Below are 23667 nucleotides of genomic sequence, written 5' to 3'. Positions count from 1 at the left end.
GCTGGGGGTGCAGAGCAGCACTGTCAGGTTCGTCCCTTTCTCAGGGGATCTTCCCCGGCTGTGGGGTGAAATCCTCATGTTGGAACCAGGTTCAGCGAGAAGGAAGCGCACAGCGCCCTCGGGGCAACAAATGCCTGCAGCCAGGAGTCAACAGCTGCATGAGCCAGACCCGGAAACAGGCGGCAACTCAAACCCTGCACCGGTTAGGCCAGAAGGTGAAATAATGTCCCAAGCCCAAGGAAAGCCGAGCCTGCATCTAACCTGTGGGCTCAAGGAGATACCCCAGCTAGAAAGAGCCCTCACGTGGGCCAGCTAGTCCAGTGCCAGAGGATTCCTTGGAAGAGAACCCAAGAGGTGTGAGCTAAAGGAGCAAGGATGCAACAGAAGAGCGAGGAAGGGACCCGGTAGTGCCTGAGTGCAGGGGAGGCGAGAGGCTGGAGCTGGCTCCCCGCCACCCCAGCTGCGGGGAGATACGGGGTGTCCTTTGTGACTAACAAATGAAGCCCTGCTATTTACTCAGCAGGGGCACTGGGTTATGGCCCAGAGGCCGCTGCCCCTCACTAATAGCTGCAGACCGCTCCCAGGCCTGGATCCTGGCTCCAACAGAGGCCAGGACCTGGTGCTTTGGAGGCAGGGAACCCCAAAGACAATTCTGCAAGGAGCTTCCCCAGAGGGGAGGCTTCCTGGCTCCAGGCAGACAGTGGGTGGCTCATACGCTAAAGGCTGCGTGTTCATAGCCTTTGTACATTGGTACCTCATCTCACAGAACTCTGGCTCTCCTCATTGTCCATGTGGCAGTCAGTTCCACAGATTAATGATGCACTGGCTACAAATGTCCGTTTATCAGTTTTAAACATGCTGCCTTGCTGGTTCCGTGTCCCTTGCTCTTGTACTAGAAGGGTAAATATGAGCACCTGGCATACCTGTTTCATCACGTCTTTCTCCTTCTCTCTCAGTCTTTTCCATCTCCAGATGGAAACTGTCTTGTGCTCAGACAATGAGGGGGCCAGGCAGGAACATATAGAAATATTTACTTCTTAGGGGAGGCAGTGTGGCCTGGAGCACTGGACTTGGATTCAGGACATTGAACTTAATGCCCAGCTCTGCCACTGGCCGGCTGGCTGACCTTGGGCAAGCCACTTCACTGCTCTGTGCCTTAGTTTCCCCATCTGTACAATGGGGCTAAGCACCCTGAGATCTATGGATGAAAACTGCTACATAAGGGCTGGATACTAGTATCACTTAGGACTTTTCATCTGCAGATATCACAGGGCTTTACAAAGGAGGGTAGAATCCTGATCCCCATTTTAGAGACACAAAGATGTGACTTGCTCAAGGTCACCCAACACTACAGCCCAGGTCTCCCAAATGCCAGTGACTCTCCTTTAGGCCACACTGACTCCCTGCAGACCCATGCATGCCTGGCCGCAGAGCCCCTTTTTCCCTGTAGCTTTTTTTTGGCAGGGGTGAGCGGAGCAGCCCACAATATTCCATGTGAAACCATACAGAAAATGCAGCGCAGCCCGAACAAGTAACTTCCCGTTGGACCCCAGACTGACCAGGACACCACAGAGCGACTGCCACCACGGGGCTGAAAGATTTATTTAAAAATTGAGACACCACAGTCAACACCTTAGACGATGAACCCCCTCCCCACATACAATAATTAAAAGCTCTGTGGGAAACAGCTGGCTGCCTGGGGCCCTGCGCGGGCCAGACGGTGCGGTGAGCTGCTCAGCTGCTTCCGGGACCTGCTCCCAGGGACGCTCGGTCACCCAGGCTCGGGACAGTTAAAAAAGAAACGAGGAAAAGTCACTTCACATGGAAACAAATGCTGGATTTCCCCGAGATTCATCTGAGATCCCTGTCAGCCTACCCTGCCCCCGTCCCGCTGAGAACCCATCAGCCCCCTCCATCTCTGCCCCCCAGAACCCCTTTGTCAGTCCCCACCTCCATCCTGCCGAGAACCCCTCCCGTCACCCCCCACCTCTGTCCTGCCAAGAACCGGTCAGCCCCACTCCTCCACAATCCCCCAGAACCCCGCCATCGGCCCCCCCTCCAACCCCTTCATCAGCCTCCCTCCTTTTCCTCCGACAACCCTCCTGTCCCTGCTCTTCCTCCTGGCTCTGTCCCTGTGTCACCAGCCCGGGCGGGCTGCAGCCCGGAGAGCTGAGGTAGCTGGGGTTGAGCCACCCAGGTGGGACCCCGCACTGGGGGGAGGGAGTGTAAGCCACGCCCCCCCGCCATGCCTGCTGCTGCTCTTATTGCTTTGGAGGTAGTTGCAGGCCAAGGGTGCTCCTTGGAGCCGGGGCTGTATTTGGTTTGTCAGCCTGCGGCGGGCGTGGAATGGGGGTGGATCACGCTGACTTGCGGAGGCAGTGAAAGCACCAGACACAAAGTCCTAGGGGGCTGGGAGCGCCGCCTGGGCTCAGCCAGGAGCAAGGTTCAGTGTTTAGTGTCAGAGATCCGGGGCTGGGGATGGCACGTGGGCGCCCTTGTGATGAACACCCCGGACCCACGTGCTGCCTGTCTGAAGGCCGGGGCTCTGTTTTCTCCTACATGCTGGGGCCCCAGAGAGGCACATGGTGCTACACGCCAGAACCAGCGTGGACAGCGGCTGGGCTGTCCCGGCTTGTCCCGCTATGGCTTGGGCTGGGCCATGGCCGTCAGCTTAGCTGGAGGTGGCTGTGCCCTGGCGACTGGGTTATTGACAGCTTCGGGAGGGACAAACGTCAGTCCTATCTGAAAAGGCGGGTTACTGGCCAGACTGGCCTGACCCAGCCTTGCTGGGAGCTTAGACCTGCCCCGGGGCCCGGCTGCAGCCATTGCTGACAAGGGTAACAGACACTTCCCATAGTTCAAGGGGACAGACTCAGCCCACAGGGTGGGTGGGCAGGGGCAGCAATGGCTTCCATGGAGCTGGTCTGAATCGGGCCCAACTACTGCCACGGCTTGAACCAGCTAGTTTTCAAATTAGACACTGGGGACCAACTAGGTGGCAACCCCATCCCGGCCAGAGGCATGTGAGACTGGGCATGGACCCGCAGCCCTTAGCCCTGGCAGGGGGAGGGGGACCAGCCACGCACACCGGGCACTGACCCGCAGCCCCTCACCCTGGCAGGGGGAGGGGAACTGGCCACATGCATCAGGCACTGACCCGCAGACTCTAGCCTTGGCAGGGGGACCAGCCACACACACTCAAAGCCAAATTTGCCTCCACAGCTCACTGCAGTGGGATTCCCATGGGATGAAACTGGCCCAGAGTTGCATGAACTGCCCCAGTGCAGGCTGCCAGCTGGGTACAAGCAGCCCAGTGTGCGGCCCGCAGGACTGGCCGGGCTGTGTCAGCAAGGAGCACCGACTGCTTTGTCAGCAGTGGCTGAGAGGCAGCACCGGAAAGCCCCCGCCCCGTTAGCAGAGCAGGACAGTGTTTTGTTACTGCTAGCCCAGCTCCCCATCCGTCCCCGGCTGGTGCTGTCTGAGCACGGGGGGGTGGGGATCTAAATGACGGGGTGGCCACGTTCCGAGCAGCTGGCTGGGCTCCCAGGGCGGGGGGAGCTTAGATCCTTGGGAGCCAAAAGGTACCCTGGTTGCCTTTGGATTCGCTGCTGCTAAAGGGGTGAAATGACACAGGCCACCAAGCGTCTTCAGCCTCCTCTGCCCCATCTAGAAGGGAAGAGAGGCGTTCCCAGGGGTCACTGCTATGCTCCCATCCCTCGCTTCCCAAGCAAACCCCACAGCAGCTCTCTGGGCCATGGGCTGCCCCTGCGGGCTCACAGTGCACAGAAGATGCCCAACCATGTGCCAGCATGGAGGGCACAGAGGCAGCAAAGGGGACCATGCTTGTTCCAAATTCCAGAGCAGCTTTCTGCTCCGTAGCAGCCCCCGGCTACATTTTGCTAAAGCGGAGGGCACTGAGGGTCAGTCCAGCACCAGATGCCTGCAGTCTGTACCAGCCATGCTGCTCAGATCAGCGAGGAGAACTGGCAGCTGGGGGCCCTGAAGAGCCCTATTGCAGGATGGCTGGAGCCAGGGTCCAAGTGTCGCCTTCCCACTGGGCGGGGACCAGAGCCAGTGGGGCAGCTTCGCGTATTACCTGCCGGGGCGGCCCAGGTAACTCTCCCTGATGGCAAAGGCAGAGGCTGTGATGGAGCGGCAGGAGCACCTTTGACAGTGATTTATTGGTGACAGTGATCTGCTCCAGGCACTAGGCTGGGACAGCTCCCTGCTCTGGGGTGGGGATGGCTCAGCTCCCAGGACCAGGCTAGGAGCTCAGTGGACTCTCTCCCATGCTGTCAGCCCGAGGCACAGAGGGCTCGGGGAATAGCAGGGCGGTAACTCAGGCGCTGCTCTCGTCCTGCAGGAGCCTGGGGGAGTGACTGGGTCTTGCGCCTCCACACCCCATCCCCCACTGGCTGTCTAACACATGGCTTTAAGGGACCAGGGCTCCCACGGACTGCGTGCTGGGGCTCCGCTGGCATCTCCCCGCCGCGGGAGGCTGGCTGCCCTGGGACGGCCCGGTTTGAAGTGCAGTAAGACACGTGCGGATGAGGTGTTATTGTGGCACGCTGGCCATCTTCCAGCAGTGAAAGGCACTCGTCGTCCACCCCACGGGTGCAGCATGCCCCCACGGGCTCTGAGCTGCGCAGGGCCAGCTCAGAACAGCAAGTGGGAGAGGAAGTGTGGGGGTGGGGAGGGCTGTGTGCCCAGCTGCGAGCCCAGAGCCCACCCAGCCTCGCCAGCAGAAGAACCGGCTTGGTTGCATTTCCCTGCCCTGCCCAGCGCGACACAGGCACCGTCTGGTGGGATGCTGGCTCTGAACCGGGCCAGCGTCTGCACTGACGGGGCCGGTGAAGCATTGGGGTCAGAAAGCCAGCTGGGAGCTGCTGCCACCAGGGCACGTCGCCGAGGCAGAACTGGTTCAGAGTCCGTGCAAAGAATGAACCAAGGGTTACAGTCGGAACCTACAGGCGGTCCCCAAAGCAGCTGCACTAAACATGCGGGCAGAGTCTTGTGTCCCGTGGCTGCGGGAGCCTTGCTCCTGGCACTTCAGGCCTCTGCACGCTCTACTTGCCCAGTCGAGGGTGGGGCGGCTGCCCGGCCGGGCGCGCTGGAGGAGGGTCCTTGGGAACGCAGAGGACATGTGCTTCAAGTCGGATTTTGCACCGGTTTATTTTGTATCTTCAGAAAGAGCTGCACCAAGCTGGGTCCCGGCCAACTGAAGGGGCATCCATCGGCCGCTGATTCGGGCGTGGGAAGCTACTCTGCAGCTGGAGGGGGAGGAACACCAGCAGGGGTGGACAGAGGGTCAGAGGCTCTCAGAGTGGGCAGAACAAACGGAGGCTGTCAGCTCCTTGGGACCATCTTTTTGTTTCATGTTTGTGCAGCACCTGATGTGGGGGGGGCCTGCTCTGGGACTGGGACTCCCGGGCATTAGAGGAGAACAAATACTATTCCTGCCCGGCGCTAGGGACTCCTCCTCAGAGGAAATGGATGGTCTCCTCAACCACCGCCCCGCCCCGCTCCCCACAGCGCCCCCTGCTGGGAGAGGCTGGGCTGGCGTAGCCGGGAGCTCCCCCTAGCCCCAGCTCCCACAGCACTCCTAGTGGGAGTCTGTTTTGCGGTGTAATTTAGAGGTGTCATCTAGTGGGTTAAGCAAGGGACGCAGACACTCCTGGGTTCTACTCCCAGCTCAGACTCTTTGGGTGGCCCTAGGCAAACTACAACCTCTCTGCCTCAGTTTCCTCCATGAGGACTGTGGGATACTGATCCCCGCCCCCTGTGTCCCAGGGCGGGAGTTTTCCGGCAGGGACAGATGCTGCAGGAAAGGCCGTGGTGCTGCTGCCTGGGCTCTCACATCTCATTGCCTTTGTACTCGTATCAGATTTCTCCAGGGTACCAGGGCAAGAGGCAGGGAGCGAATCCTCCCAGCTGGTCTGCTTCCTGCCCCTCCCACCCCCCGCTGAGCTCAGGCGGTACATTTCCCTCCCGCTCCATCCCCGGGCACTTACCGTCCTCATCCCAGCCCTCTGCCACGCCTGCTAGCTTATAATGCTTCTTGCGGAGTTCTCCCAGCTTCTGGCGCTCCTTCTGCAGCTGGTTTTCCAGCTCCAACACTCGCACCTAGTGGGGAAGGGGAACGTCTTCTCATCACCTAGGCCAGCAGCTGTGCCTTAGTCCCGGTTTCTCTCCTCCCATGTCCCACCACACACCTTCCCATCCCCAGCCCACTCTGGGACTCTTCCCCAGCCTCAGCTCCCCAGCAGCGTGTTTGTCCGCTAAACCCCCCCTCGTTAACCCTCGACAGGCCAGAAACAATGGGGCAGACTTTAGCCAGCCTAAGAGACGATGTCCCTACCTGAGAGTCCATTTCCTGGCGCTTGATCTGAGTTAGTGTCATGCTGGAGAAGTCCATACTGTCTGTGGGGGAAGAACAGACAAGTTGTACCTGTTACCAGTGCCCAGGACTCCCCCGGACACTGTGTTGAGAATGCCGAGCGGGCTCCCCAGCCGACGGATGAGCACACGCCCAGGAGGGGGCACACCGAGATGAAGGATGGGCCCGATGGGCGAATGGAAGGAGACAGTGAAATGGGAGGGGCACTGATCTACACAGCTGCTGGCGAAGTGACGAGCCCTTTAGGGAAGCTGGGCAGAGATTACCCCACCCGGATGGGCCTGGCACTCACCTTTCTCCTCAATCTGAGATTTCCCTGACTTGGTGGAGGCCACCACCTCGGCGGTGGCCTGGTTCACTCCTCGCGATGCCTGCCGGAGTCTGGCCAGGTTAGCACTGTCCTTATCTGCTTTCACCTGCCGGATCAAAGAGAAGGGTCACACTCACCTCACGCAGGGGATGGGCCAGGAAAGGAAACAATCCATCTGCTGGGCTGGCTCCAGGGGCCATGTGAGCACAGCACAGCACAGCATGTGCTCTGTGCCTATGGCTGCCAGGAGCCCAAAGCCATGTTGGTGGCTAGTGCACAGGGCCAGACTGAGGCCTGCCACTGAGCTGGTTGCGGGAGGGGGTAAAGAGCCTCCTCTTTGCACAGGTGTGTGGGAGAATCGCTCACCAAGAGCAAGGATTGTGTGGGAGGAGTCGTACCACTAGCCCCGCCCCCACACCAGGGGAAGGAGTCGTACGCTAGCCCCGCCCCCACAACCCATGTCCCCATTCCGTCTGCCGTGCTCCCCGGCTTAGGGCATGCAGCAGCAGGCCTGCTCCCCCTACAGGCACTGCTCTGCCCACCCCGGGGCTGTTCCCACGACACATAACCACACCCTCAGGAGAGATGTGGCCAGTGCTGGAGGCAGTTTTGGCCCATCACAAGTAGCTGACTTCGCGGGGGGTTTGGTGCTCTCACTTCCCTGGTCAGCTCCTGTGCTCAGATCATGGATGCAGGAGCGAGCAACAGTCCACAGGGGTATCAGCTGGGCTTCCAAGACAGAGGGCCTTGCTGCAAACTGGCAACTCCTCCCATCCCCACCACTGGAGCCGCCCCATTCCAAGCAGGCAAGCCAGCCGGCACCCCACCCACAAGACCGGGCTGTATACAGAGGAGAGCGGCTGGGCAAAGCTCCTACCTTAGAGGCAGCCACCAGCTGGGCAGTGCTAGCTGCGATCTCGTGAGAACACACCATCAGCTCCTCGAATTTGCCTTTCCCTTGCACCACCAGGTCAGCGGCGTCACTGTGGAAGGCAGCAGAGGGAGCGGCTGGGACCCCAGTGTGCAGGCTACACCAAACAACCCACTCTTCCACCAGCCTGGGCAAGGGGATGCCATTGTGGCACTCAGCTCCCCAGTCTTGTTTGCCCAGAGCCGAGGCACCGGCAGGGCACAGGCCTGCCCCCAGCTCTCTGGCAGCAGTTCACTGGGCATCACATGGGAACTCTTGGCAAGGACTCAGCCGGGACTGGCACTGAACTTCCCCGTGACTTCACATGTTCACCGCCCATCTCAGACCCCCGGAGTCTCGCTCACAGTCCTCACAATGCGAAGCCGCCGCTGCCCCAATGGGTACTTACACCATGACGGTGGCTCCCCAGCCCACGGCTTTGGAGGCGGAGATCAGGCCCTCCGTCCAGCGGGAATTCCTAGCGTAGAACTCCTTGGGGGAAGCTGCGCCCTGTCGTTCGGAGGAGAAAGGCCCAAGGGTGATGCACGGGAGGCCAGGGAGCGGCAGATGCCGCTCAGTCGCTCTGGCCCCTAGGCAGCCCTGCCTTGTCCCTAACCTGCCGGGATGATGACCAAGCTGGGGAGAAGCACCATGATCGAGGAGCTCCCAGAACAGCTGGTGCAGAGGTTTGTGGAAGAAGCTGAGCAGTAACCCAGGCAGGGTTTATGTCTCAGACACACGGACCCAGAAATGAGGACTCCACAGACAGCAGCCCTTCCGTGGCAGCAGAGAGGGGTTTACAGCCTTTGGCTCTCTGACCAGCCCACCCTGGCCTACCACTCTGCTCCCCCTCTTCCCCTCGGCCCTCCTGGCCACCCCATCCCCTGGATCTGCTTCTCTCCTCTTCCAAACCTCTCCTCGCTTCTCCAGGGAGGTCACTGCCATGGCTCAGAGGAGCAGGACCCAGCCCCGAATGCCCCACAGCCACTCACAACAGGAGACTCAATGTAGCCGGGGAACCTCGCCCCAAACTGAAGGATGCTGCCAGCCATGGAAAGACCATGGTGTCCTAGGCCAGCGATTCCCAGAGGCTGGCACCGGTACCCCCAGCTGCTTCGGCTGCTACCTTAGACTCCCCATCACTCCCTTAGCGATAAGTGTCTATTGGCTCTGCGGTCATTCCATTCAATTGCGTTCAAACCCGCTATGGCTGGGGAAGCAGAGTGTGGAGCCCCACAGCTGCAGGGCAGGTCCGGACCCACACAGCGCAGGGGCGGGGACAGGCTCTGACGGGAACTGGATCCCTCCCAAGCGTCTCTGAAGCCTGAAGTTGGCCATGTTGGAAAGTGCCTCTGGGCTCGGGGCTTCCACTAACAGCCAGGTTCCCGGCTGGTGCCCAAACTTCCGGTAGCTGGCTCAATAGCTACAGGGCATGTAGAGCTCACACTCTGAGATCTTGAGGAAAAACCTCTCTCTGGCGCTCTGAATTAGTGGCCTCCAGCTACTATGGAGACCCTAATCTGCCCCAGCTGCCAGAGAAGGCTGGGAGTCGCTGTGTCAGGCCACGGAGTGGCTAACATGGGGCTGCCAGCAGCAGCTCTCCCAGTGGGTGCACGCTAGCAATTGCTCTGCTTACCCTTCCGCTCTCCACAATCTCCCTCTGGAGGTCCTTAGAAGCCAGGACTAGCACCTGGATAGCCTGCATCAGGTCCGTGCAGGAGCCCAGAATCCTGCAAGAGAGAACGGCAGCTCACAAGAAGGCAGCGAACAAACAGGCTAAAGAATATTTAGCTAACTTAGAAGTTAGAAGCCTGATGAAATTCATCTTAGGGCACTTGAGGAAACAGCTGAAGCAAACATGGAACCATCAGGATTATTCTCGAGAACTCCTGGGGGAGAGGCCCCTCGAGGACTGGAGAAGGGCAAATATAGCATCTGGCTTTAACAAGGGGAACAAAGAGGACCTGGGGGATTACAGACCAGTCAGCCTAACTTCAATACCTGGAAACATACTGGAACAAATTATTAAACAATCCATTTGTAAGCACCTAGAGGACACTAGGATTATAAGAAGTAGCCAGCATGGATGTGTCATGGATAAATCACACCAAACCAATCGAATGTCCTTTCTGACAGGGTTACTGGCCTAATGGGTATGGGGGAAGCAGTAAATTTGATACATCTCGATTTGGGTCAGGCTTTTGACACAGTCCCACATGACATTCTCCTAAGCAAACTAGAGCAGCGGGTCCCAACCAGGGGTACGTGTGCCCCTGGGGGTACACAGAGGAATTCCAGGGGTCCATCAATTGATCTAGTTATTTGCTTAGTTTTACAACAGGCTACATAAAAAGCACTAGTGAAGTCAGTACAGACTAAAATTTCATACGGACAAAAGGAGAAAGTAAACAATTTCCCGGTACGAGTGTGGCAGTGACACTTTTGTATTTTTATGTCTGATTTTGTAAGCAAGTCATTTTTAAGAGCAGTTAGCAATGGTTCGCTGTCAAACTGGGAGGGCATATTTAATGGGGTCCCACTGGAGTCAGTCCTGGGTCTGGTACTATCAATATTTGCATTAATGACTTGGATAATGGAGAGGAGAGGATGCTTATAAAACCTGCAGATGACACCAGGCTGGGAGGGGTTGCAAGTACTTTGGACAACAGGATTAGAATTCAAAACAAAATGGAGAACTGGTTTGAAATGAACAAGATGAAATTCAATATGGACAAGTGCAAAGTACGGCACTGAGGAAGGAAAAATCAAATACACAACTACAAACTGGGGAGTAACTGGCTAGGTGGCAGCAGTGCTGAAAAGCACCTGCAGTTACAGTGGGTCATAAACTGAATATGAGTTAATGTGACAGAGCTGTGAAAAAGGCGAATATCCTTTTGGGATGTTTTAACCGGAGTGTTGTATCTAAGACAGAGGAGGTAATTCTCCCTCTCTGCTCAGCACTGGGGAGGCCTCAGCTGGAACGCTGTGTCCAGTTCTGGGCCCCACGCTTTAGGAAAGATGTGGACAAACTGGAGAGAGTCCAGAGGACAGCAACAAAAATGCTCAAAGGTTTAGAAAACCTGACGTGTGAGGAAAGGTTAGAAAACTGGGCATGTTTAGTCTGGAGGAAAGGAGACTGAGGGGGACCTGATATATTTTTCAAATACTTTAAGGGCTGCTATAAAGAGGCCGGTGATCAGTCATTCTCCATCCATTGAAGGAATGAAAAGAAGCAATGGGCTTAACCTGCAGCCAGGGAGATTTAGGTTTGGTATTAGGAAAATCTTTCTAACTCTCAGGGAATTGGCTTCCAAGGGAGGTTGTGGAATCCCTGACACTGGAGTTTTAAGACCAGGTTGGACAAACTGCTGTCAGGGCTGGTCTAGGTTTACGTGGTCCTGCCTCAGTCCAGAGGGCTGGACTAGAAGACCTTCCAGTCCTACATTTCTATGACTAGGTACAAAGCTAATTCCCATTCACACCCTCACGGCTCCACAGACTCCCCTCCCTGAACAGCTAAACTGGCAGGAAAGACAGAGCTCATGGGGCTCCTCTGCTGGGCACAGCTCTCCCAAGCACCACCCACTCAGAGGGTGAGCACCCAGCAACATCACCCTCCCTACACGACGGGCTCCTCGGTGCCCTCTGGCCTCAGCCTGCTGCGAGCGAGAAGGGCTCCGGTGGGCGGGCGCTCTGAGGGTGCGTGCTTGTTCCCTCGGGGTGGAACTCCCCATTGGGTAGAGGGTGCCTAGGCCTTGTTCTGGTGCCCTGCGTGGGGAGCTGCCCCACAGCCAGTGCTGCCGGCAAACACAGGGCTCTCCCTCAAACAGCGCACAAGAGACCGCGGCTACCTGCATGGCTGCGTGGGCATCGGGGCTTGGATACCGCGTGCCTCGCAGTGGTACCAGCGTTGCAACACAGGGCGGTGGGCCTGCGGGGTGGGAGGAGCACGCTCCCCATAACAGCCTCCCCGCTGTCCCTGGAACATAGCGAGGTCGTGGGAAAACCCCAAGCATTCTTGTCTTTACTACAAGCACCGCTGACCCCTCCCCCTGTTGTATTTAGCATCTTCCTTTGCTTTCACTGCTTGACTGTGATGTTTTAATGGTTTTACTGTTGCTCAGCATGAATCAGCCCTTTCACTGCGCTTCACAGGCGGGAGTCCTCTCAGCCACGCTGGGCGCCTGGCCAGGGCCACAATCTCTGTTTGCAGCCCCCCTGCAAGTCAGCGGTGGGCTCGGCGTTAGAACCCTGCAGTTCCTGTGCTCATGGCACCAGCCCACGGAGCCGCTCTGACTGCAGACAGCAAGCGGGGTAGATCTGGACTTTGTACTTACCTCTCATTGACCTCCAGCTTGACCCCGGTGTCCCCAGCCCGAGACTTGCTCAGCATATCCTGTTGAGAGCAACAGAGCCATGGTGTGAAACTCACGGTCAGGGTGTGCGCGGACACCTGGTTACACAGGACAACGCAGATCCTCACCGATCACCAAGCCCAACCGCAGCGGCCCTATCACCCCACACGGGGACCAGCTCCCGGCACTGTGACTGAAAGCCCACGGCAAGGGCCTGCGAGCCGCATTCCCTCGCCCCACTGCCCTACTGCACAGCTCCATCTGCAAGCACTGTCCTGAGCTGCCGGCACCGTGCTGCACACCTGACCAGAGCTCGAGGGGACAGGAGATGGGTTTGGAGCAGTCCTTCAATGGCTCTGATTCTCCCAGTGCAGCATTAGCCTGTGGGGCCACAGTGGGTCCGGGCCCACAAGGGAACATACCAGATTCCAGCCACTGACATCACCTGGCTGCAACAACCACAGCTGAGGGCTGCCAGGCAGCTGCCCTCCAGGTCTGGCTGGTCAGCGATCTCCTGAGACAAGCAGGAATCTGGGAGGCTCCTGGTGATGCAGCTTTCGGTTGCTCAGTGTGGGCTGCTGACTGGCTGGAGTCTGCCCTGTGGCATCTGCATGGCACTTGCTGTGTTACTTTGGTGACCCCGGGGCTGCTGGTTTGAATCACCGCAGAGCAGGGGTTGCTGGGAGTGAAGCCAGACAAGGAACAGCTCCCCACCCCCGCCAGCCACTCTCCTGTCTCACCTCTATCCTGGCAACTGCTGTCTCGACAGCGGCTGACGTGGCTGCCATCTCCTTGTCCACCAGGTCCCCCAGCTCCTCCTGCTCAACGTCCAGGCCTTTGGGCCGAAGCTCCTGGGAGAAGAACTCGGGAGAGTGAATGGCCCGAGCAGGAAGGGGCAGCGGAGGGCTAAAAAGCAGGCCACACACACTGAGACAGCCCCCAGCCTGCCAGGGCAGCCACCCCAACGGGGCACAGAGCAGGGCAGATGCACACCCCAGGAGTTCCCCTTTTGGACCCTATCTCCTGAGGAGTTCCACAGCCTCCGGGGTCTGCCTCTCTCAGAGACCCTCGCCCCCGCCCCAGAGGGATCCTCCCAACCATGCCTGTGGCCCTTGCATGCCTGTGGCCCACTCTGGAGCAGTCAGTCTCCTATGGCCCTGTCCTAGGCTGCAGCTGCTCAATACGAAACAGGCCCCCTGCCCAGAGAGGGGTCTGACTCCAGCTCGTTCCAGCCCTCTCACCTCTCCGATGGCGCTGATTTGGCTCAGGCAGTTTCTCACGGCGGTGCAGTCAGCGCCCCCCAGGGAGGCCTCGTCTTTCAGGGCACCAAGGTAGCGCAGGGCCTCGCTCCCGCACTGCTTACACGTCTCTGACAGCACTGAAACCAGGCCACAAAGGTAAGAGCTGGCTGAGGAAGGCAGGAGCGTGCAGCGGGAACAGCCCCAGCCCCCTTGCCCCGGCGGGGATACTTACAGTCAGCAGGCTCCATAGGGACCATGTGGGAGGTGGCACTGCCCTGCAAGATGGTGTCACTGATGAGGTGGGCAAATAGGGCCACGCACGGCAGCAGGCTGCTTACATCTGCAGGCAAGGGAGACAGAAGGGGGAGACGGCCCCTGCTAAGTCACTGGCCACCTCAGCGGTTGAGCCAGCCCCATCGCTGCCCTCTCAGTCCCTTGGGCAAACAAGACTTGCAGGTTTGAGAGGATCAGATTCAAAGACAGCTTAGCAGGTATGTTCCTTACTCCCTCAGGGCACCAGAGCCAGGCGCAGACCCAGCCCTGAGCCCTCGCTCACCGCAGCTCAGAGATCCCCTTCCCAGGACGATGTCCGCAGCAGCCATGCATGCGCACGCCGGCCTCAGTATCAGGTCAGTACAGGCACAGAGGGCGTGTGCAGCCCCAGTGCTTGCGGCCTCACTGCGCCCTGGCACTGCTATGGCTTTGGGAACTACAGCCCAGCCCCCTCTGGACTCAGCTTCTCGCACTCTGCACCGGAGCTGAGCTCGCTCTTGCCCTGCTGCGGCCAGGGGAGCCAAGGGCTGCTGTTGCTTTGCTTCTTGGGTGCTGTGGGAAGGGTCAAGTGCTTGGTGTGACACGCTGAGTGCAGGGCTCCAAGAGGGGGCGCTGTGTCCCTCACACACATGGCTGGCCTGTGGGCTGCGGGGTCTGAGGCTTGGCACATCCGTAAGAAGAGAGGATGGGATCTTCTGGAGGGACGCCGGATCCCTGTGGAAGCCCCCACAGTTTGCTCTGCCAGCACTCCTCAGCCCCGAGTAGCCCTTGCCGATGGCGTGCAGAGGAAGGTGCACGGTGAGCTCGCAGTGAGGGGGCTCAGGGCCCCGGCAGCTCTCTCACCTGAGCGGTTGGAAAGGTATTTGCCATGCACGCCCTGAAGCCGCTCTATGCAGTCGGAGGCAGCCAACGTTCTGCTCAGGAGATAATCTGCACGCACAAGAGAGACCCGGAAGGTACTCAGCAGTCTGCGCAGCCTCCGGGGCTACACACAGACTCACCCGCTGCCCATCCGCCTGCTGCCAACACCTGCCCAAGGGGCTCCCGGCAGAGCCTGCCCCTGAGCCACTCTAAGCCCCCGACTGAGCGATGCAGAGTGCTGTCCAGAGGGGCTGGGCTCTGGGACCCAGTCACTCATTGCCCCAGTTACATAACGAAACCCCCTCGAAACCAGCGGAGATGGAGGCAGAACGGCAGGGCCAGCTGGCTGCATCTTGCTCCTGCCACCCCCGGAGCGGAGCAGAGCACAGCACTCGGTGAGGGCGCTCTGGAGCGAGGGCAAAGGGAAAGGCCTGTGGGGAGTCTGGCCACCTCTGGGAATACTGGACTTCAGTGCATTGGGGTCCTTTCCAAAGGCAAAACGTTTGCTCTCCAGAAGAGTTACTAGGAGCCCTGAGGAGATGTCGCCTCTGGCAGGGCTCCCCAGTGTGTGTGTGTGTGTGTGGGGGGGGGGAGCCGTGTGTGTGTGTGTGTTGGGGGGACGGGACGGGACGACTCCATCACAGGAAGGACGGTCATCCCAACCTTCCCTGTAGGCTGGGGCAGAATATGAGCAAAGAGCTCCTGAGAGCTCCCAACCCAGTCCCTACTCCTGGCTTCCCGATTTCTGCCCTCAGCCAAATCCCCACACTATGGCCGGAGCCCCCTCCTGCCAGGCAAATGCCTTTTACTCCTGAGGACATTCTGCACAAAAAAAAAATATAAAAATTCTGCACCAAAAAATTAAAAATTCTGCACACAATATTTTAAAATTCTGCAAGTTTTATTTGTCAATAAATAAATGCAGAGGCATCAGCATGGCAGTGGGGAGCACAGGCCACTGGCTGCATGTAGGCGGAAGATCACCCTGTAGCTCCCCAATCCCCCGGACACGGACTCAGCAGTGAGGCTGCACCCGACCCTAACACAGCACAAAGCCTGCACCTGACCCAGAAACACCTTGGGGTCCTGTCCCCCTGCGCCAGGCGCACCAAGTGTGGGGCAGGCAGGCTCAGCCAGAGAGGATCCAAGTGTGGACGGGCTCAGTGTGGGGGGATCCAGGTGTGGGGTGAGAAGATTCTGTGTGGGACAATCTGGGTGCAGGCAGCTCAGTGGGGGTATAGGTGTGGGGGGATCTGGATGCACAGAGGCTCACTGGGGGGTGGGGGGGTTCCAGGTGCAATGGGACTCTGCAGGGGCTTCCAGGTGAAGGTGGCTGGGGCTCAGTGGAGGGGTCTATGTATGAGGGTCTCAGCAGCTGGGTCTGGGTGTTGCGGGAGTGGGGCTTCATGGGGTAGGAGTCTGGGTGCAGCTAGTTGGGGGTCAGGAGGCAGGGGGTCTGGGTGCAGGTGGGCTCCAGATGCAGGGGTTGAGGTTCCGTGGGGTGGGGTTCGGGTAGAGAGAGCTACAGGGGTTCTGGGTGTAAGGGGTGAGGCTTGGTGGGGGTGTCTGGGTATGGGAGGTCCGGATACATGGGGGTTGGATGGATGGGGGAGCAGCTCCCCATACAATGACCCCGCCCCCTGCAGCTGAGGAGACATGAGGGCAGCAAACAGGAAGTTGCTGAACTTCCTGGAGCTGGGAGAGGTTTTTGGGGGTGGGTCTGACACAGCTCTAGCTATTCCTTGCAGGGGAAGAGGAAGTCCCGTCCGCCCAGCCGAGACTAGCAGCTGATCCTGGCTCAAGGTAGGAGCCACTGGCTGGGGTGTCCCCAGCCCTGCGGTGATTTACCTCTCCACTGGCTGTTCCGGGTGTCTGAAACCATGTACCTGTACAGCTAGGGAGTGGGGTGTGACTGTTCCCGCAGCTTCCCTTTGCTTCCCTGTCAGAAAGTCATTTTTTTTGCGGGGAAGCAAAGAAATCTGCGGGGGACGTGAATTCTGCGCATATGCAGGGGTGCAGAATTACCCTAGGAGTAGCCTTTGCACTCATCTGTGCTGAAGATTTTCGGGAGGGACAGCAAATGATTCCTTGGGACACACCCCGAACGTAACTGACTCAGTTTACTGGGCGCACACGGGTCTGTATGTGCCCACACACTCTACTGCAACTCTGTGAGACACCCCTGAAATGCCTGGCGCTGGCCAAGCACTGCCTGAGCGAGGGTGAGTGGGGTTATTACCCCGGAAGCTGCAGTCAATGGCACTAGCTCTAGGCCAGTTTAGCTGCCAGGGAGCAATCCTGAGGGTTTATCCTCAGCAGCTCCTAGGGGAGGCAAGTGGCTAGCCAAACGCTGAGACTGAATTCTGGGCCGGTTCCCCCCGAATGGCACCCAATCCTGAATTAATAAGAGCTTTTGCCCCTTGTGTGTGAGCAGCCAGAGGTCAGTGCAGCTGGATACACCCAGAACAGAGGGAGGAGCCAGCCCAACCCTCACGGCAAGGCAGCTAGGCCATACCTGCGGAGCTCGTGCAGCTGATGTGGGTGGGGTCATCGAGTCGGTTCAGGGAGTCCTGCACTATCTGCTCTGCCTCCTGCACCGTGCACTGCAGCAAGGCAAACTGCTCGTCCAGGAGCCGCTGCTGAAGGGCCTGCTCACGGCTCTCCTGAAGGACACACAAAGAGAGGAGAGAGCTCAGGGCCTTCCCAAGCTGCAGCCAGGGCACCCTGGCACCCAGGAGGCTCTGGTCAAGAACAGCAAGCCCACTGACATGACAGAGCCATGTAATCGAAAGAGTAAGGGCCGTACCTGGCTGCTCTGGCTCCAGTTCCTTCCAGCAGGAGGAAAGGGGGCAGAAGGGGACTAAAACACCACAGCCATGGGGTGTTCCCCTAATCTTTCCATTTAAGGAAGAAGAGTTTTGGGGCTATCAGTTCCTAGTATGCAATGCTCCATCTTGACCCGAGCAGCCAAGCCAGGAGGAGCCAACAGCACTGCATGCTGGGACGTGCAGCCTCCACGCATCACAGCTCCACAGCCTTAGGGCTACTGCATTTCACACAAGAGCTGCCCTTGGACTCCTGCCAATGCACTGGGGGAAGTCGGGGTGCCCGGGTGCTCAGGGGATGGAGTGTGGCTGTTGCCATGTTGCTGTCCACCTCGGGCATCCCCAAACTGGCAGACAGCAGTACCTTCTCTCCCAGCTGGGTCTGCAGTGTCTCTAGCATTCTGCTGCTGCTCTCCTTCTCACTGTCCAGAGTGTCCTTTAGCTGCTGCAGCTCGGCCTGCAACGACGCCACCTCCTGGCTGCGCTGGGCCACTGCCACCACCAAGGTGTCCCTCTCCTGCTCCAAGCCCGCTGTCTTGGTGCTACGCTCTGCCTCCGACTGCAGGGCAAAGGGAACAGAGGGAGGAATGGGGAAGAGAAAAGATGAGGGTGGACCAAGCACCCTCATTCCGGGATCCCTCCTCCCCTACTATATTCCAAAATTAAACCACCTCAGAGCCCAGTGTGCTGGGAAAGCGAGTTCCTGCCGCCTGCGATGTGACGTCAGCCTGTCCCGCTGGCAGGCTGAGCACACCCAGACTTACCAGAAGATACCCACTTCCACTGTTGCTCCACAAGCAGCAAGCTCCCAGCCAGGGAGATCTCACTGGGGGCTACCACGCGCTCCAGTGGTTTCCCCAAGAATTGAAATTGGGGGGGGGGGTGTTCGAATTTACAGGGGGGGGTTGTCAGGGCTGATGAGCGGTGAGACTGTGAGGGTGAAGGTGGGCTGTATGGCACCATAGTAAAAACTGAAAAGTGTTTCATGACCATTTTATTAGATTTAACTCATGTTTTAAAATCATCACACAAATTAAAGTTGGCTACTCAAGCCTTCTATGAAGCACTACGTCTACATCCTTCTTGGTTTCTTGTTATAATTTTGCACAACTCTGTTAATGAACTTCTGGAATGCCATGCGTTCATCTTTGGTGGCTTCTCGTGTGCCCGGTAGTTCCACTCCTTCAATTGATATGCTCATTAGTTCATTCACATAATCAGGCAGAAGGCGACTTCTTTCAGAACACAAAATTCTATTCAATGATGAAAAAGAACGCTCAGCTGTAGCTTTTGTGACTGGGAGTAGCAAGAGATGAATTCCTACTTCTTTCATCCCAGGAAACAGAGCACAAAGATCAGGTCGAGCCACTAGTGATGATAAAAAAGAAGTTGAAGTCAAATATTCATTCATTCGTCGTATGATATTCCACTCTGTGTTCAAATTCTCTATTCTGTCCTGAGCACACGGCAGCCCCATTGCTGGTAGTGCCTTACTCCACTCAACTGTCGGTGTTTTATAGGACAGGGATCTGTAAAAGCTATGCAGAGGTTGAGCAGAACCTAGAAGTCGCTGGTGTAGATTTTTAAGAATCAAGTCGGTGTATTTTTTCAGTTGTCTTAAACACTTCTGTCTTCTTCACTTAAGGATTCAATATAAATGCCTTCATTAGTCAACTTCTGGACTGAAGTCTTTGCTTCTTCCAGTACTTTTTCAATAGATAGAATCATAGAATATCTGGGTTGGAAGGGACCTCAGGAGGTCATCTAGTCCAACCCCCTGCTCAAAGCAAGACCGATCCCCAATTAAATCATAGCTCTCTGATTGATCCAAATGTAGCTTCTATTGCTGGACAAAGATCTACTACTGTTGTAGCAGATGCCTGGATGGCATTGTTTAATGACCAAAGTGGTTTCAACAGTAGATTTACAAGAGAGAGAATGGCAATAGTCTTCTCTGAACGTAGTAGCAAAAGTAATCCACCAGCCTCACTACTTAGATCCATCCCATCTTGGTAGATACTTTCCAAAGCCAGTAATAATGGCTGGAGTAATTTTAAGACAACAGCCAAGGATCGCTCATGAGAAATCCAGCGGGTTTTCCCAGGTTGGACTAATTTGAACTTCAGTCCAGTGTATCTTCTATATTTTCCAAGATATTCAATCTTTTTGGACTCTTGCTGAAAAAAGAATATAATGAAGACATTAAATTTATAGCTTTTTAAAATGTCTTTTGAAGATTCTGCAGCTCGTACTAGCGCTGGTTGGAGTAGATGGCCTCTGCAGTGTGTATAGGAGAGATTAGGGTTACACTTTTCTCTGAGAAAAGCTTGTACTCCACCATGTCTTCCAGAGAAGTTTGCACCTCCATCAAATGCACAAGCAGCCATCTGTTTGGGGTCCAACTGACAAGCATTTAACTCTTCTAAGATGTGGGTTGTCACAGATGCAGCCAATGTGTCTTCTATAACTTGAACATCTAGAAATGCATCTACTGGCCTACCCCTGACATCAAGATAACGTACACAGTGACTTAATACTTGATGCCCATTTGCATTGGTGCATTCATCAGCCATGTATGCAAATTTTTTGAATGTGGTGAGAGAGTTCACTTTTTCAGCTGTTGAGTCTTTCACTGTTGCACCACATGCTTCTAGTCAGTCAGTTGAGTTTCTTGCAGAAAGACAGTGACCATTTGCTGGTCTTGTTCGGAACCAGTGTTCAGCTTCAGGATGAACAAGTCACAGTGCACTTAACATTGGCCTCCAGTTTGTAGTGTGTGGTACCTCTTTACTTAAATAGAAAGTAGGATGCCACAGCCATGTTTGTTCGCATGAACTGTGTTGTGTCTCCAGCATTCTTAACAGCCTCATTAAGTACTTCTAAAATTGGCTTTGAAAGTGGGCTTATAAGGCTTTCTGCATGTTGATGCAGTCCAGAGTCCTGGTGTTTTGCAGCCTTTTCACGTAGTTTGTCAGCATTGGCTTTGCTGATCAGTTTGACAAACCAAGCTCCTCCACTTTTACCAATTGTCATAGAATTATAGAATATCAGGGTTGGAAGGGATGTCAGGAGGTCATCTAGTCCAACCTCCAGGCTCAAAGCAGGACCAATCCCCAACTAAATCATCCCAGCCAGGGCTTTGTCAAGCCGGGCCTTAAAAACCTCTAAGGAAGGAAATTCCACTACCTCCCTAGGTAACCCATTCCAGTGCTTCACCACCCTCCAGGTGAAATAGTGTTTCCTAATATCCAACCTAGACCTCCCCCACTGCAGCTTGAGACCACTGCTCCTTGTTCTGTCATCAGCTACCACTGAGAACAGTCTAGATCCATCCTCTTTGGAACCCCCTTTCAGGTGGTTGAAAGCAGCTATCAAATCCCCCCTCATTTTTCTCTTCCGCAGACTAAACAATCCCAGTTCCCTCAGCCTCTCCTCATAATAATTTTGTTGCCCTCCGCCAGACTCTTTCCAATTTTTCCACATCCTTCTTGTCGTGTGGGGCCCAAAACTGGACACAGTACTCCAGATGAGACCTCACCAATGTCGAATAGAGGGGAACGATCACGTCCCTCCATCTGCTGGCAATGCTCCTACATATACACCCCAAAATGCCATTGGTAAGCTTTCCTTCTTCGTAAACTTTTTGCAAGAGGTGCACCAGTAGCCATCTTTTGTAACTTCAATAAATGGGAACACTTTGACCGACAAACATTGGGAACTGCCTTTAGGTTTTGGAGACGCTGTTTCTTCAATAGGTAGCTGTATTTGTGCTTCGGGCTGGTCGGATGTAGATATACCACTTGAACCTTCAGATGACATGTTGATGTATTCTTGGTTCTTGATGTGTTCTTCACCTTGGTTAGTTTTTGAGGCCTTTGAGTGGAAAAATTGCTGTATTGTTTTTTTGTCTTTTCATTTTCACTTTGACCTGCAACATATAAAAGAGATATGAATAAAATAAATGTTTTGTTAGGATAATGCAAATTTAACATGAGAATAATGCAAGTTACACCAAAACATATAACAGGTCTACATTTCTAAAAAAATATAAATTTAAAAAAAAATGTATTTAATTGAAATTGACTTTTGAAAAGTAAGCCATCGTGGGATAAAAGGGAAGTCCTCTCATGGATCAGTAACTGGCTAAAAGATGGGAAACAAAGGGTAGGATTAAATGATCAGTTTTCAGAATGGAGAGAGATAAATAGTGGTGTCCCTGAGGGGTCGGTACTGGGACCATTACTGTTCAACATATTCATAAATGATCTGGAAAAATGGGTAAACAGTGAGCTGGCAAAATTTGCAGATGATACAAAACTATTCAAGATAGTTAAGTCCCAGGCAAGCTGCGAAGAGCTACAAAGGGATCTCACAAAACTGGGTTACTGGGCAACAAAATGGCAGATGAAATTCAGTGTTGATAAATGCAAAGTAACGCACATTGGAAAACAATCTCAACTATACATACAAAATGATGGAGTCTGAATTAGCTGTTACCACTCAAGAAAGAGATCTTGGAGTCATTGTGGATAGTTCTCTGAAAACATCCACTCAGTGTGCAGCGGCCGTCAAAAAAGCCAACAGAATGTTCAGAAGCATTAAGAAAGGGATAGATAATAAGAGAAAATATCATACTGCCTCTATATAAATCCATGGTACGTGCACATCTTGAATACTGTGTGCAGATCTGGTCACCCCATCCCAAAAAAAAGATATATTGGAATTGGAAAAGGTACAGAGACGGACAACTAAAATGATTAGGGGCAGAAACAGGAGGAGAGATTAAAATGACTGGGAATTTTCAGCTTAGAAAAGAGATGACTAAGGGGGGATATGATAGAGGTCTATAAAATCTTGACTGGTGTGAAGAAAGTGAATAAGGAAATGTTATTTAATCCTTCACATAACACAAGAACTAGCAGTCACCCAATGAAATTAATAGGCAGCAGATTTTAAAAAAAACTAAAGGAAGTATTTCTTCACACAACATAAAGTCAAACTGCGGAACGCTTTGCCAGCGGATGCTGTGAAGACCAAAACTATAACGGGGTTAAAAAAAGAACTAGATAAATTCCTGGAGGCTAGGTCCATCAGTGGCTATTAGCCAGGATGGGGAGGGATGCAATATCATGCTCTGAGTGTCCCTAGCCTGTTTGCCAGAAGCTGGGCATGGGCAACAGGGGATGGATCACTTGATGACCTGTTCTGTTCATTCTCTCTGAAGCACCTGGCCTTGATCACTGTTGGAAGACAGGATACTGGGCTAGATGGACCATTGGTCTGACCCAGTAGGACCATTCTTATGTAAAAATTAATAATAAAAAAAATGTTTAGTACAGAAACTCCACAACATAATGACCTCTCAGATAGCAATGATGTGAGAAACAACCTTGGCAAATAATGCATTTTAAAAATCTTGGCCTACTAGGAAACATATTTATATAAGTTTCCATTCCCAGTCACAAATCTAGCATTCTGGAGCAAAGTCACTAAAATATAGTCCAACAAACAAATGTTTATTTAACGTGCCCCTTACTTTTCTCTCCACCGCACCCCACTCACCCATGTTGTCCTTGGTCAGTGGAGAATCAGAGTTCAGAGGTGCTTTCACGTGAGTACACCTCCCAGGTGGGGGGCAAGAAGGCACCCTGCTGGTTCCTCCAGCTGCTCACTGTTCACTCTGGCCACTGCTGTTCGTTGTGCCACCGTTCATTCCACCACTCTGTTACCAATGGCTCTACGCAGTCACCTTCTGCTGCCACCTGCCACTGTGAGTTGGTCTCTTGAGGTTCCACCCAGCTCTCAGTGATTTCAGCTGAGCTCTCAGTGTGGGAAACCTTGCAGCTAGTGCAGTCTGGGCTGTGTCTTCCACAGAAACACTGTCCCCACAGCAGGACTAAGCACTTGCATCCGATGAAGTGAGCTGTAGCTCATGAAAGCTTATGCTCAAATAAATTGGTTAGTCTCTAAGGTGCCACAAGTACGCCTTTTCTTTTTGCGAATACAGACTAACAGGGCTGTTACTCTGAAACCTGTCACTTAGACCTGATCATCAGTGATTTCAGCTGCAATGGTCACTTAACAGAACAAAAGACTATCTATGGAGCCTAATGAGCTCTGTCTTTAAACAGTGGAGAGGGACAGGTCCCCACCCTCTCCTCTTGATGGCCTCAATCAGCACAGGCGAAGTACAGTTCTACTGACCTTTACTCATACAAAAAGAAAAGGAGTACTTGTGGCACCTTAGAGACTAACCAGTTTATTTGAGCATGAGCCTTCGCGAGCCACAGCTCACCCCATCAGATACACACCGTGGAAACTGCAGCAGACTCCACATATACACAGAGAATATGAAACTCATACAGTTAGAACAACATTTCATTTCCCTCCCCATCCAAGTGATTTGTAACCCAACCCCAGCCAAAATCTATCACTTGGGAAACACAGCTCTGTTTGCTGGATACCTAGGAAGATTAGGTGTGAATGTAAATA

The 23667-nt window shown here is 54.7% G+C and overlaps 1 protein-coding gene across 5 annotated transcripts in view; it reads right to left on the bottom strand.

Moving 5' to 3' along the window:
• Window positions 1-2065: 2065 nt before the first annotated feature.
• The window catches only part of HIP1 (huntingtin interacting protein 1), a 162815-nt gene continuing 141213 nt past the window's right edge, over window positions 2066-23667 (bottom strand). For all 5 annotated transcript variants that reach the window (XM_077836896.1, XM_077836892.1, XM_077836894.1 and 2 more), the window contains 14 exons: window positions 17540-17734; window positions 16866-17013; window positions 14333-14419; window positions 13449-13556; window positions 13217-13353; window positions 12716-12826; window positions 11958-12016; window positions 9254-9347; window positions 8027-8127; window positions 7585-7690; window positions 6690-6813; window positions 6359-6420; window positions 6012-6123; window positions 2066-5270 (listed from right to left, as the gene is read on the bottom strand). In XM_077836896.1, the coding sequence (XP_077693022.1) occupies window positions 5260-5270; window positions 6012-6123; window positions 6359-6420; window positions 6690-6813; window positions 7585-7690; window positions 8027-8127; window positions 9254-9347; window positions 11958-12016; window positions 12716-12826; window positions 13217-13353; window positions 13449-13556; window positions 14333-14419; window positions 16866-17013; window positions 17540-17734 (1455 nt within the window). In that variant the 3' untranslated portion in view covers window positions 2066-5259. The remainder of the gene's footprint in view (window positions 5271-6011; window positions 6124-6358; window positions 6421-6689; window positions 6814-7584; window positions 7691-8026; window positions 8128-9253; window positions 9348-11957; window positions 12017-12715; window positions 12827-13216; window positions 13354-13448; window positions 13557-14332; window positions 14420-16865; window positions 17014-17539; window positions 17735-23667) is intronic.

Source organism: Eretmochelys imbricata, chromosome 17 (assembly GCF_965152235.1).
Source record: "Eretmochelys imbricata isolate rEreImb1 chromosome 17, rEreImb1.hap1, whole genome shotgun sequence".
Taxonomy (NCBI): domain Eukaryota; kingdom Metazoa; phylum Chordata; order Testudines; family Cheloniidae; genus Eretmochelys; species Eretmochelys imbricata.
This window is presented reverse-complemented; position numbering and strand designations above follow the sequence as displayed.